The sequence below is a fragment of the Caenorhabditis elegans genome, chromosome IV (assembly GCF_000002985.6).
Source record: "Caenorhabditis elegans chromosome IV".
Taxonomy (NCBI): domain Eukaryota; kingdom Metazoa; phylum Nematoda; class Chromadorea; order Rhabditida; family Rhabditidae; genus Caenorhabditis; species Caenorhabditis elegans.
In genome coordinates, this window is record NC_003282.8 from 74,956 (window position 1) to 90,116 (window position 15,161).

Genomic DNA, 15,161 nt, shown 5'->3' on the forward strand with positions numbered 1-15,161 from the left:
TTATTTGCCAGGAGTCGAAAAATTATCGAAAAAAATTCAATTAGGAAATGTTTTTCGAGAGAAAATGTTTTTCGGAAAAAACAATTTCAAAATATTTTTTTAAAAAATTGAACATCTTCTCTAATTAAAAAACACACAAAGTTTTCCCACAAAATTTATTGGAAAAATTCTGAATATTTTTCGAGAATTGGAATTTTCAAAATTTATATTTCCCGTTAAATTATCAAAAAATATGTAGCAAAGTTTCCGAATTTGTAACAATTGGAGAAAAAACAATTCAATTCCAGACAATTTTTTTTTGAAAAATCCGAAAAATTTACCCAAAAAATTGTAGAAAACACTTTTATTTAAAATTCGCACCATTTTTCAGTTTTGAAACTGACTGTTGAATTTGGCGCCTAACTTTTTTTTTTAACTTGTTTCAGTGTTTCCTCCCGATTCAAAGTCCATTTGACCTCCGAGTAAAATAACCTAAACTTCCAAGTTTTAAATTTCACACATTTTGCAATTTTCCACGTCATCACCGAGCTCAAATTCCCACGATTTCATATTTATTCTGGTCTTATCTCTCTTTTTTTGCTCTTTCCTCTTTACCCTCTCTTATTTTTTTGGATTGATTTAGCTCACTGAATTATTTAGATTTTTCTCTTGCTGCCTCAGGATTTTTGCAACTTTTTAGTCCTGAGATTTGTTAGATTTTGAACTTTTCTGGTAATTTTTGGCAATTCGAGAATTTTAATATTTAAAAGAAGAGCATCAGGGATTTGAAACTTAAAAACTAAAAAAAATTAAAATTGAAAATTAAAATTTGAAATTTGAACTAGGAAAATTTCATTTTGAGTTCTAATTTTTCTTAATTTTGTGTGGTATTGTTTCTTAAGATTTAAAAGAATTTTCAGTGTGATCCAAATAGTTAGGCGCCAAACTCAAAAGATCCAAATGTCAACCCCATGACTCCTAATATAGATGTTGCACAAATTTAAATAAATTATGCACATAATTTTTAAATACTTCAAAATATACTCTTTTCTTAATACCTATATATCAAAAAAAATTCTACTTTCTCTTCAAATGTATAGTTTTGTTTTCTGTTTTTACATTGAAAAAATTTGTTTTTGAAATATTTTTTTACTGTTTTGTAATTCAAATTCGAATTCCCTATATTTTTTTTTCTGGCAAATTTTGAAATTCTTTGAAAATGCACAGATTTTCAAAAACTCCTGGAAAAACGTGAAGGTATTGGTAGAAAAAAGTTGTGAACTCGATTTTTATGCTCAAAAATTGCAGATACTTACTGTAACTTACATTTCTCAACCTTTTCGTTATATTTTTCGCTTTTTTCCAAAAAAATGATCACTAAAACTGTTTTTTTTTTCAGATGAAATAAGAAGCTGAGAAACTGGCGCCGTCGAAAATGAAATTCCGATCTTTAGCGCTGTCACTCCGTGTGTTCGGCGTCAAGAACCGTCTTCTACAAGCGAATCAGAATGAGGTGAGCCACTTTTTTTTTTGCAAATTTTGTGCTCTCGGGTCATTTGACACACACACCCATGCACTCTTTTTTGACAGAAAGTGAGAAAAAAGAGGTGTCTTTTTCCTTTTTTCTCTTCTTCTTCTTCACTGCGCTCAAATGAATAGACATTTTTGCATTTTTTATTCGCTTTCTGGCTACCTTACCCTCTTGGCGTTTTACGATTATTTTGAAAATTTTTAGAATTTTTTTAAAGAAATTTTTAGGGATTTTTCTTCTAAATCTTACTTTCTTTTTTTTATCAAGCTTGCTTAAACTTTGAAGTTCTCGGAAAAATTCTGAAAAATGTTCAAAATTAAAATTATCACCTAAAGTTTTTGGTTTTGAATTTTGAAATATTTTGAAAGCAGAAAAAATTGAATAACATTTCTAAAAAAAAAACGGAAATATTTTTGGAATAACTGTAGATTTTTTAATGATCACAAGCTTAATTTCTGTTCTAATTCTAAAAATAGTATATTTTTCAACAGTGAATAAAAAATTAAATTCAGGAAATGTACAGAATTTTATTCTAATTTGAAAAATACTCTAAAACTTTATTTTGAGAATTTTTGCAAAATCCAAAAAACTTTGTTTTGATTTTTATAATTTTTCAATTAAAAAAAATTTTCGGAATTTTCCAAATTTATTGTACATATTTATTATTAATACAAAATAATAAAAAAAGAAAGCAAAAATTTCATTTTTAAATAAAGTAGCATTCATTTTCGGTACATTTTCGGTACACAGAATTTCCAATTTCAGAGCACTTTTGCGCAGCTTAACTCATCAATTATTTCACTGGTTTTTAGTGGAAAAATGAACTTTTAGCTCAAGTTTTTTTTTCAGAATTTGCCAAAAATTATTCGAATTTGAAAAATATAAATTTGAAACTTTCATATCTTTGCCAATTTTTACGTTAGTAAAAAGTCACACACTAGTAAAATGTTCAAAATTTTGTTTTCTTTATTTTTTCAGGTAACAAATTTTTACTAGCATCATCACCAGCTAAGATATCCCTCTATAAAAACCATAAGATCAACAATTTCCTCACCATCGGAACATCATTGTAAACATCTCATCATTTTTCCATGTGCTCTTTTCAACTGAGCACAGATCGCATTTCATCTCATATCAAAATCTCTAACACTCTCTTAAATTTCCATACTCTCTCACCAAAACCCTTCACACATTTTTGGATGGGTCCCCGCATTGGCACAAACTGATCAAATTTCCTTTTCGAACTTTTAAGATATTTTGCGAGAATTTTTTTTTTGGAGCTGATGCTGCCCTGCTCAACAAACTCTCAAGATGTTTATTTTTTGCAAATTTTAGAGAAAAAAAAATAGTTTTTTGGGTTACTGTAGCTCCAAAAGTACGCAACCAACGAACGCTATATGCACAGATTCTTGTATGCACCCGAACCATGTCGGGATATAGGTTTTAAAAAAATGCTACAAATAAATTTCATATTCACATTTTATTAAAATCTTTAAAAAAAGGTTACTGTATCAAAAAAAAGTACCCAAACACCATAGAAACTTACGACAAAATGCACAAGGTAGCCTGAGAAACAATTTTGTAGAAATTTTTTTTTATTAATGCATCTTGTACCTTTAAAACACATTTGAGTGAATGCCTATTAGTAAAACAATTTCAGGGTTACTGTAGCTACAAAAATACGCAAACACAGAGCGCCCTACGACAAAATGCACAAATTTCCATGAGTTTTATTGAAAACTATGACTGTCGTTAAAAATACATTTAATTTAAATTTTTTTGCCACAATTTTCGAGAAAAATCACAAAAATCGTTGAACCTGAACATTGAACTTGAACACAAATAACTTTTTTTTAAAATTTTTTTTTGATCAATTGCGCCTTTCCACAGGTCATTTTTCACATTGACAACGTTTTATGGTATTTATACGACCTGCCTGCACAGCAATAAAATAGTGTAGGTATGGTGGGTTGAAATGTTTGCTATTCTCACGAGGTTTTGGATAATAGACGTTTCAAAAACAATTGGAATCGATAAAATTTGATTTTAAAAAACTTTTCAAGACCTGTGCAACTCTGTGAGATATTTTGGTGATTTTTCCCAATTTCTGTAGTTTTTTTTTTATTTCAAAAATTGAAAGTCTAACTCATCGTTTCTTTTTACTATATAGCCTGATGTTTTTTTTTTAAATTCTGTGCATTTTTTCGTTAGGCGAGCCTGTATTTGCGTATCTTTTCAGCTACCGTAACCCAGAAAATGCTAAAACTAGTGGTGGAGCAGGGGTGCGCGACAATTGACATTCGGCAAATTCGGAAAACCGGCAAGTTGCCGGTTTGCCGGTTTGCCGATTTGCCAGAAACTCCAGTTATTTGCCGGTTTGCCGGTTTGCCGATTTGCCGTAAATTTTTAATTCCCGCAACTGCCGAAATTCCCGATTGCCAGACATTCCGGATTTTAGAAAATCCCTAAAACCAGCAATTGCCAAACATTTCAAAAACCGGCCACTGGCGAAGTTGCCGATTGCCAAAAATTTCCGAAACTGGCAATTGTCGAAATTGTCAATTACCGAAAATTTTCAAAACCGGCAATTGACGAAATTACCGATTGCCGAAAAGCTCCAAAACCGGCAACTGTCGAAATTGCCGATTGCCGACAATTTCCGATTGCCGGAAATTCCTAAAACCGGCAACTGCTGAAATTGCAGATAGCCGGTAATGGTGGGCTCTCCCCTAGTTTTTTGCTTAAAAATGACATTTTCTTAATCTTTTGGTACTTTTCGAAAAAAAAAACTAAAGTGCACCCCATCAGACATGAGCCCTCCAATTTTTAACATTATCCGGTTCCCATTTGTGCTCATTTCCTCTGCTCCGGACTCACAGAGGGCTCGTAGCTTCATCTCTGCCCGTCTCCACTGATAATTCAATTCTCCCCCACCCGCCCCGGCGCCAACACTTCAAACGAGCAAGTAAGCAGCTAAGCACGTGCTCTATCTCTCTGTTTATACTTGCTCTTTGCTTTTTTTCCCCGTCCTTCTTCTGTTTTTTCTCTTTATCTCTATGTACTCCTTGTTGAAATATCTGAGGTGAACACTTATTTAGGTCAATCTGGGAGCTTGAGGGTTCTGGGTTTCCAGGAAAAATGTGCTTCGAGCAAAAATTTGGGCAGTTCAAATAAAATTTCATAGCGATATTCGAATTCAGCACAATTTTTCACCACTATATCGGCGTTTTTGGGCGATTTTACAAATGTGCGCATTTTGTCGTGAGATGCCTCGGTGTTTGCGGACTCTTGGGGCTACAGTAACCTAAAGCTTTGAAATTTTAACGTGAAAATCGAATTTTGCGTATTCGGAGACATTTTTAAAATGTGTGCATTTTGTCGTGAGGTGCTTAGGTGTTTGCGGACTCTTCGGTCTACAGTAATCTAAAATTTGAAAACCAGTACCTGAAAAGTTGCTTGAAACTTGCTTTTTCATATTTTATTTTAAAGAATTTCTAAGCAGGTGATAATTTATTTCAGGATGGCGTAACCCAAAAAAAATTATTGTAAAATTTTGCTTCTTCTTACAAAAAAATTAAATTTTCAATATTTTTCAATACGAAATTCGAGTTCCACACTTATTTTTACCCCTAAATCCTAGTTCTCCGGGAAATTTTGTGAATTTGTGCATTTTGTCGTAAGCTGCCGCGGTGTTTGCGGACTTTTGGAGCTACAGTATTCCGAAAACTTGAAAATTGACGGTGGGAGGTCACTGAAATTAATTTTACGGGTAGAAAAGTGCGAAGAACTCGAAATTTGACAGGAAAATTTGATTGGAACATTTTTTGATTTTCAAAAAAATTTTGGAATTATTTTTTTTCGATTTTTTTTTGAAAAAATAAAACCATGTACTCGTTAAAAAAAGAAAAATTGAAAGAACTAGTTCAAAAATTGTCATCAATACCGCCTCGCCTGTCTCTCTCTCGGGGGTCGAGTATGTGGGGAGGACACAAAACAAACATTTCATATTTTGCCCGTGGGGTTGTAGAAAGATTGGGCACACACAACTTATTAGGTTTTCAAAAAAAATCCGAAAAAAATCGATTTTTTTAAAATTTTCTATTTTGAAAATTTCGCTTCGAGACCTACTTAAAACTTCAAATTTATATTTTTCTGGCTTTCCTGATCTAGAACTTTTTCACTTCCAGCATTTGATCTACCAAAACTACAGTAGCCCTTTCACGGCGGGACCTTTTTACCTCCTAAAGTTGCTCCATATAGATTTTCTCAGATTCCGTACCTCAAGATATTCAAAATAAGCTCCATATTGTATAGGTTCTGACAAGTTTTAAATTTGACCTACTAAAACTACAGTAACCATTTCGTAGCGGGACCCTATTGGTTCTTACCGTAATCCACCTAAAGTTGTTTCAAAATAAGTTTCTAAATTTCTAGCTTTTATCAATTTTGACATTTGATCTACAAATCCTACAGTAATCCTTCAATTTTCGCGGCGAGGCCAAATGTTTTGAAAAGCTCTCGGCGAGCTGGTTTTGCAATAAAATAACCAATAAAAATTATTTTCTCAGTCCCGGAACAAATCTCTCCAGACAATTATGATCCCACCAGTGGTTTTCGATTCTTACCCCCATTGTCTCAGGGACCACATCTGTTTCGTTGGATAAGATAAAAAACAAGAAAAAAGGGCGTGGAGGGAGGAGATGGGAAACAAATTGAAAAAACGATGATTTTAATTGGCAAAACATGTGTTTCGGTTTCGGCGGCGGCAAAGGTGGGGGAGGCCACGCATATAGTGAAAAACCGGATCTGCATATTGATCGTATAGTTTAAAGTGTGTGTATCTGATGATATCCTAAATTGGTTCAGTTCGAAATGTGTATTTTCAAATTACGATTGACAGCGCTAGTGTATACCAAGCTGTAACAGTTGTTAGATTTCAAAAACCTTAATTTTCCGGCAAGTTATGGCGGTTTTAAGTTGCCTGACCTAGAATTTTCAAGTTAGGCCACCAGTTTCCAGTGGACACCCACTACACCCATTAATCTGTAAGATTTCACTGTCTTTTTTTCCCAGTTTTTTTTTGCCAATAACTTTCTTTCTCCTTTTCATTTTCTCCTGGTTTTGTCTTTCTTTTTGCTTGTTTGCCTGTGTATTTTGCGTCTCCTCCTCCACCTCCTCCCCGAGAGAGAGACAGTACTGCCTGCCTGCTGTTGGTATGTATATTCAGTGGCGGCCTGCCTGTGTCCCGAGAACTTTTTCCCACACTTTTCGCGTTTTCCTCACTTTTTCTATGTCTCTCTGTGGCAATGGGGTATTCCTTTTCTGCAAATTGTCAGCTGTTGTGGAATTTAATTTCGAAATTTTTGAAAATTCCATTATTTTTCTAGTTTTTTTTCCTTGAAAAGATAAATATCAATTTTTTATATTTCCCCTTACAAAATTGTATATCTCAACAAATTTTCAGAAAGCCAAAGAAATTACAATTTTCATGCTTTTCCCAAAACCTTGAAAAATTTCAGATTTCCTAATAGTACAAAAATCGGAAAATTTTCAAATTTTTGGGAAAAAATAAATGGCTAATTTTTTTGGAAAAAAATTTGATAACATTTCATTTTTCCAGCAAAAAATCAAACAATTATATATTTTCTCAAGGTAGTTTTAAATATTCTCACAAAAATAGAACGAATGTCATATTACCACCAAACAAATTTTTTTTGTGATTTTCTAGAAAACAAATTGTTCTTATTTTATCACCAAAGCATTCTAAATTTTTTTAAAATTTGCATTTTCAAATAAAAAATATATAATTCCCCCTGCCTATACCTACAAGACGCAGAGAAGCTAGAGACTCTCGTTGTCTGCGTCTCTCCATCTCTCTCTCCTCCAATTTTTTTCCAGCCAACTGTTTCCCCCATTCAAACCACAACAAACCATTTGTCATGACGCCTAGCTTCCTCTCCCACATCTCCATTTCTTCGTTTTCCCGTATTTTTTTTAGTGATGTGCTCCATCAACTAAAGCGTCCCTCGTAAAATTTTCTTGATCTGAACCACAGCATGCACTTTTCATTAGACCAAATTGTTCCCAGACACGTTCAAATGATACAAGAAAACAAAAAACATTCAATTTGGTTTGATCAAACATACTTCTTTTTGTTTCCATTTTGATGATTTCATTTTTCTATGAAAGAAAATAATAGGGTTTTGAAGTCATTATAAGTAAAAATGACATGAGTTTATTATGCCAAAAATGTCATTTTTAGAAAATTTTATGGAAAAAATCTTACTTTTTCTCTTATTTGAAAATTAGTCTAAACTACGTTTTTTCTGACCATTTCTCAGACTTTTTGCATTTTTGAGTATCTTTTTGAAACAATTTAGAAAACTCGGCCACCAATTTTTTTTTCTGACGATGCACCATGTTGTGTGTAACTTTTACCCTATATATTATTTATATTATGATCCACACAGCGCCTCAAATCGGGAGAGTTGTGAAAATCGAGAATTGAAAAGTCCAACGGAGCGCGCTTGCACACTTTTACGGTATTAAATGAGTTTCAGACGAAATTTCGCGATTATTCGAGTTTTCAAGATGAAATTTGGAAAAAATAATTAAATATTGGGATTATTATAGCTTAAAAATAATTTTTTTAAACATTTTATTGAACAGATTCAATAATTGGCTGATTTTTCATTGATTTTCGAACCGATTAGAACAAGATAACTCTATGACAAAATTTCTACGCGAAACAAATTTTTTCAAGCATTAATATGTTTGATTCCAATTTTTAAACGGCAGCTTGATAGAAATAACACGGTTTCAAATCTTGAAATTGCTCAAAAATGCCCACATCAACGGAAACTGTTTAGTTGGCAGTTGATCTTCACTAAACCAACACTAAATGCTCAGATTAAATCACAACTTGTTTGATCATTTGAAAAAACAGTTTTGAACCATTGTTTCCCACAAAAATCAGATGATAAGTAGTATAGCATGATGAGAATCCATATGATTCTTCATATGCGCATAGCTATAGATACTGTAACTTCGACAACTCCTATCTCCTCAGAGAGGCAATATATCAAAAAGTGATTAACTAAGAAATTGTAGAACATATTAAAAACTATACTAATTAATTAAAATCATGTGTTTATCTTTCAAGATGAGGGAGTTAGAGCAGCCAGTAGAATAACAAAAAAGTATGCAATACAAATGTACGTCTAACTCCCCCATCTTGAAAGATAAAAACGTAGGTTAAATTGAATATCATAGTTTTTGATGTGCTCTACAAGTTCTTAGTTGATCACTTTTTGGTATCTCACCTCTCCGAGTAGATAGGAATTGTCGAAGTTAAGGTATCTAGAGCCGTAGAGGGTAGGAAGAACCTGATGGTTTCTTATTAAGGAAAAGAAAATATAACACCAAACTTGTAAAAAATGTTAATTTGATCATTTATGTAAGTAGTTGAGCCATTTTTTAAGGAAAATTGGAGAGCAACCCTTACATAAGAAATTTGGCGTGGCATAGATCCATTGGTAGATTAGAACATTAAAATTTGATCAGAACTATTTGTATTTTTAGTGATTTTGATTAATTTATAGCTCTATTCTAGTGAAATCTTGGATTTTTTTAAGTTTTTCAACCAATTTTGCAAGATTTCCCTTGATAAATGTTGCTTTACTTTTTTATCGATTTCGTTGTAAAGAAAAATCATTTTTCTGTGTTACAGTCAAATTAATGACTAAAACTCTTTAGAAAGATTCAAACTATTAATAAAAATTCTAATATTAAACATCTATGCAACAAATTGCTCTAAAATCAATTTTTATTTGCAAAATTCTGTTTTTGTTCAAAAAAAATTTTCAGATCCGCCGAAATTCAGAGCTCATTTCGAGCTTATTTTGGGAAAAATTTATATTAAAATGAAGTAAATCGCATCGCGAACAGTCTCTGGGCGGTCCCGCATGTTGAAAATTGCTTTAAAATCCCTAAAATCCAGCAAAAACGCGATATTTTACTGTTTTGCTATACATTAATTCCAATTCGTGCGACGTCTGCAGCAAATGCGCTCCCGCGCCAAAACCACTTTTTTAGCTCTTCTCTCCCGATCTGAGGCGCTGTGATCCATAATTTATTTTCTCCTTAATTTTTAATTGACCGTGCTCCATAACTAACTGGACGGCAAAATAAAAAAATAACTCGATCATCAATTTAGCTGAAACACTTCTCATAGTCGATGCACCATGTTTTAGGGCGATTAGTTCATTTCTTCAAGAAAACGAGCTTTCTCCACTATAATACATAGCACAATTTTTTCCGGCAAATCGGCATATTGCGGAAATTGAAATTTCCGTCAAAACGGCAAACTGCCGGAATTGAAATTTCTTGCAAATCGGTAAATCGGAAAATTGCCGGAATGGAAAAATTCTGGCGAATCGGCAAACCGGCAAATTGCCGGAATTGAAAATTTCCGACAAATCCGCAAATTACCGGAATTGAAAATTTCCGGCAAATTGGCAAACCGGCAAATTGCGGATTTGTCGAACGACCATTGCCGCCCGATTCATAATACATACATGACTGCCTACACGTGGTGTCAGAATGCCCCATTTCGTTGTGATCTACAAAAAATGCGGGAGACGAGACGCAGACTTCTCAACTGATTTCGCATGGTTAAGAACGTGCTGAAGTCACATTTTCTGGGGAAAAAATTCCCGCATTTTTTGTAGATTAAATCGTGATGGGACAGCCTGGCACCACGTGTGCCTAACAAAAAAACTCGGCCACCAATGTTGCTCGAACATTTTTTTGGTCGATGCACCATGTTGTGAAGCCCATTGCCTCAAAAAACCCTCCATCTTCCGTTTTTAACGAGATTTCTGAATTATTTTTTCAACATCTCTTGGCTACGTGACCACAATTATAGAAAACTAGGCCATCAATTGTTTTTTTTTCATCGGCCACCTCCCCCTCCCTTTGCCAGGCTAGTACACATCGCATGTTCATCTCATCTCCCAACCAGGGCTGGGACTTTTTCGAAATTCCATTTTCGAAAACGAAAACGAAAATTTTCGTTTTAAAACACGAAAACGAAAACGAAAACGAAAATGGCACAAACTGTACTTACGGTTTTTAGACCATATGTTGCCTCAAAAGCTTTTTTGTTGGCAAATACTTATTTAATTCTCTCTCATTGACTTACTTTGCTCATTAACTCACTTTTTCAAAAAAGATGCATATGTAAATAATATGATAGCACGTTTCTTTGTTCAGAGCTCCAAAGAATGTTGGGCTGGCTTACCGAAAGTATTGAATTTGGCTAGAAATTTATTCAAGCAGGAAATACAACTTTTTTCTGCAATATCTAATAGTAAGAAATTTTTGATGATACTTGAAAATTTTTGTTTTTTTTTGTTTTGAAAACAATTTCCGATGTCGAAATTTTTTCAAACTTTTTATTCGAAAACTTTTCACAAATTACCATATATTCTTTATTAGTGCTGCATCTCCAGTAGTACTGCAGTCTCTAATAGTGCTGGATTCGAAAAGCGCCTGGAAATTAGTGTTACATGCAGCACTGATAGAGAATATACGGTAATCAGATATTAGTCAAAAAGTGCATAATTAGTTATTTCTTCAATTAAAATGTTCAAAACACGATTTCAGATTAAAAATTGAGCTACAGTAGAATCCTTATTTTCGAAAAAGGCATTAAGTTCTACATCCTATATATAACTCAGCGGAAAAAAGTATGTTTTAATGACCAATTAACAAATCGTTTGAACAAGGAAACGTCCTGTCATAAAATGAATGAATCTATTTTGACGTAAAAGAGTCGTTTAATTTTTATCCAAAACTGAGAACTGTTGCATTTTTTGTTCTTAAAGTTGATCTTCAGTAATAAGTTTGAGGAGAAAATAATTGATTTTTCAATACTATCCACACCGGAGAGCAAAATTTCGGCGATAGTTCCAAAAAAAAAAAAGAGAAAAAACCAAGTTTAAATAAAGTCGTTCTATTTTCGTTTTTCGAACACTTTCGAAAACGAAAACGAAAAAATTCGTTTTCGTCAAAACCCCGAAAATAACGAAAAAACGAAAACGCGAAAACGAAAAAGTCCCAGCCCTGCTCCCAACACCTATAATTTTGCAAAAATCGCAGGGTGCTCTTCTCACACCCATATACATCCATAAAACATAGGCCTCAGAATTGGCTCTTAAGAGCAATTCACGGCAAAAAGAAGGCTCCTTAAATCGCAGTCAATCAGAGCAGTTCGGAATGCATCTGAATTATTTGTTTTTTTTTTGCGTTTTTCTGTCCCTTGCTCCGTGCCTCCCTACTCTGACTACTACAAAATTGCTGTCAATTTCTGGATTTTCCGTCTCTTGAGAACTGCTTTATAATTCTCTCTTCACACCCTCAGTTCACTTTTCCTTAGACCCTTCTTGCCACGTGGCAGCCACACAAAGTCCGGTTGACGGATCCCCAAAGGTTCCTTCGGAGCAGGCACTTGCAACGTCACCAACTGAGTAGATTGAGGTTGGTGTGGAGGATTTGAACACGTTTCCACTGAAAATTTAGAATTTTTTGAGGAGGCAAGGGATTTAAATACTACTTGTCAAATGACACAATTCAGACTAAATAAATATTTTCAAATATCTTTTTTCAAGGAAAATATGCCTCGAAACGGGAACTTTTTTTCAGGTTTTTAAAGAAATTTGTTGCTGAAATTATTTTTAATTTTTCAATTTTCTACCTAGCAGTTGATCAAATAATATCGATTTTTCAAATGGAAAACACAGTTTTTGACATCAAGCTGGATAAATATTCAACTAACAATTTGGAAATAAAATTGCCGAAAAAAATTTGAAAAAAATGTTTTACATATTTTTTTTCCCGTTTTTCTTTCGAATTTTCAAAATTCTCACGTGGGATAGTATTTGCAGACAGCCACATTGTATTTCTGTCCGTCGAGTGAGCCATCTTGTCGAGCCGGGCACTCTTGTACCGCGCATCCCAGTTTTCGTGTCTCTTTCCATAGGATCTGAACACTTTTGAGTTCAGTCTTGCTAGGAAAGTCTTTATTTCAGTTTTATGAGAGTCGTAATATTTGGATATTTCGAATTTTTGAAAAATTCAACAAAAATACAAAATTAAACAAAAATTCAAAATTTTCAAACTCCCATAACTACTTCAATTTTCAATTTCTATTTTCAAGTTTTTCAGTTGATATTAGGCTTAAAATGTAGGAAAACATCTAAATTCATGTATTGATTTTACCTGTGTCGCGTGTCCAATCCGACTATCGTACCGTGAAAGCTTCAAGTTCTTGATCCCCGCAATTGCAATCTCATCACCCATTCTCTGGATTCCTTTCTGGAAAATTAAATAGGACTTTCGGAATTTTTTTTGGGATTCCTCCAGAATAGAATCCCAATTTTTCTGAACATTCCTAGCTTCTCAATAATTGAAAATTTGCTGAAAGATACGGAATTTTTCGAAAATTCGAAAAAAAATTGACACTTATTTTTGCTTATTTTAGAGAGAAAGTGTTTCAACTACTCACCAAAACGGCCCCCGAAACGTCCAATCCATCGGTGGTCCGGAAATAGAAGGCATTTTCGCCGCGAACCTCGTCCCATCCATTCATTTGTCGACCCGAATTCTCCTTTTGCAAATTACATTGTTGAGCACGTTGTTGAGCCTCCAATTCGAGTTCACAATCCCAATCCTACAAGAAAGAATTTATTTTTTTCGAATTTCTTTCTTGATGAGTAGTTTTTTTCCAAAAATTGGCGATTCTATTTTACAATTTTGAACCGGGATAGTTTTTGTATTGTGCCCGACACCTTTTTGGATAGCGCCCGGCACATTTCGGGTTGCGCCCGACACTTTCTAAGTTCCGCGCATCATTCTCCGACACTTTCTGTGTTCCGAACCGCACTCCTCGACCCATTTTAGACAGCGACCGAAACAATCAAGGACCCGCCCCGCTGTCTCCGACAATTCTTGCGTTATGACCGACATTTTTTCGGTTGTGCCTGGCATTTTTGAGTAGCGACCGACACTTTTCGGGTTCCACGCATCTCTCCACGACACTTTTTATGTAGCGCCCGACATTTTTTTAGTTCCGCTCGGCACTTTTAATGTAGCGCCCGACATTTTTTGGGTAGGGCCCGACAATTTTCGGGTTCCGCTACTCCTCGGTAACCTCAACAACCCCATAGAGTTGCCAAAACTCACCAATTTAACCATATTATCCGCCGGAGGAAGATAATCATCATCAACAGCATACTGTCCCAAAGCCACTTGCGAGCGAATTTCATTGTGTTTCTGGAAAAGATTGTAGTCAATTAATAATATTAAATTCCACAACAAATACATCAAGTATCAAATTCTGGAGTCTCGCAGGCAAATTGAGTCGGCAGTACGCGGGTGCCATTTTCGTGATGACCGAGAATCGAGACGGACGGGGTGTGCTCGCTGCAAATGGCATTTTTGTGTGTGCAATTTAGAATGTGGTTCTTGTTTTAAGGTTTTTGAATTGGGTTTTGGAGCGAAAATGCTAAAAATTCAAAAAATTCGGTTTTTTTTCAAATGTTGGTTTTTGGCTCAAAATTTTTTTTAATTGATAGTAATTTGACTATTTAATTTTCTTTTAAAATGTTCAAATTCCCGCAAAAGATGTTTGACCAATTTTTGCAAAATTTACCTGCTAAAATATTGTATGATAGGGTGATTACAGTAACCGCAATGAAAACTCCTTTCAGTCGCATTTGCCACGTGTCTCTGAAATGTTTAATTTTAGTAAAGTCGGCAGGCACGTAGGTAAGCAAATAGGTAAGCAAGTAGGCATGTAGGCAAAAGTAGACACCAAAGCAGGCGTAGGAAGTTGTTTGGTTTTTTTTTCGCTCTCCCTGCTCTCACTTCATTTTGCCGTACCAGCCAAGTAGGCAAGCGGATAGGAATAATGGTACACACGTAGGTAGGCACATAGGTAGGCGTATATTAAGCACGACAAACGTTGGATTTTTGTAGGTAAGCGCGTAGGCCTGGTAGGCATATAAGCAGGCACATAGGTAGGCATGTAGGTATGTAGGTAGGCCCATGAATAAGCCTGGTCCACACTCCATTTTTTTCGACTTTCGGTCATTTTTGAAACCAGCGGGCTGGCACAAAAAATTTTCGACCAAAATAAAAACGCCTGTTTAATTGAATTTAGGACCTAAACCTGACGGAAATGTACGGAAAATCGTGTAATTTCAATTCAAAACCTAAGGTTTTTAGTTGTTTTCCCTTCAAACTTTTGTAAAAACTTGGCCCCCCCCCCCCCTCCCCCTTTTCCTTACCTTACAGAACCAGTTCCAGCGTCGACCTTTCCCTTGTCTAGGTCTTCAACGAATCTTTGTCCCCCATCATTTGTCCCTTCCCGATTACCAACTGTTCCTTTTCTTCTTGTTGTCGCCGTTTCTCCGCCGATCACCGCCGCTATTTGCATACGTTCGTCAATTTCTTGTCCGTCGGCAGTCTCCATTTCTCTTCGGGTATCCATTATCGATAAACTTTCCCACACTTGATAAATATCCTCGTATTGCTCTTTTTGTAGAACACTTGGAAATTGAGCAAATTTCGAAATAAATTAAAATTGTTG

The 15,161-nt window shown here is 34.7% G+C and overlaps 3 protein-coding genes and 1 non-coding gene across 4 annotated transcripts; 3 read left to right on the forward strand and 1 right to left on the reverse strand.

Moving 5' to 3' along the window:
- Positions 1-1,414: 1,414 nt before the first annotated feature.
- Positions 1,415-1,576, forward strand: T05C7.8 (Metal-dependent hydrolase; the record flags this gene model as incomplete). The annotated part of the gene is made up of 1 exon (NM_001307727.1): positions 1,415-1,576. One exon carries the CDS (start codon positions 1,415-1,417, stop codon positions 1,574-1,576), a length of 162 nt encoding a protein of 53 aa, NP_001294656.1.
- A 2,744-nt stretch (positions 1,577-4,320) lies between these two features.
- Positions 4,321-4,425, forward strand: T05C7.9 (uncharacterized protein; the record flags this gene model as incomplete). The annotated part of the gene is made up of 1 exon (NM_001307728.1): positions 4,321-4,425. The coding sequence occupies one exon, from the start codon at positions 4,321-4,323 to the stop codon at positions 4,423-4,425; it is 105 nt and encodes a 34-aa protein (NP_001294657.1).
- A 771-nt stretch (positions 4,426-5,196) lies between these two features.
- On the forward strand, positions 5,197-5,248 carry T05C7.3. Its single transcript, NR_052855.1, has one exon. It is a non-coding gene; the product is annotated as an Unclassified non-coding RNA T05C7.3 (non-coding RNA).
- Positions 5,249-11,884: 6,636 nt separating this feature from the next.
- On the reverse strand, positions 11,885-15,136 carry scl-23 (SCP domain-containing protein). Its single transcript, NM_067458.5, has 8 exons — positions 14,860-15,136; positions 14,223-14,299; positions 13,893-13,993; positions 13,754-13,843; positions 13,077-13,241; positions 12,791-12,886; positions 12,439-12,554; positions 11,885-12,079 (listed from the first exon to the last, which is right to left on the reverse strand). The coding sequence occupies exons 1-8, from the start codon at positions 15,060-15,062 to the stop codon at positions 11,935-11,937; spliced, it is 993 nt and encodes a 330-aa protein (NP_499859.3). The 5' UTR covers positions 15,063-15,136; the 3' UTR covers positions 11,885-11,934.
- Between the last annotated feature and the right edge of the window lie 25 nt (positions 15,137-15,161).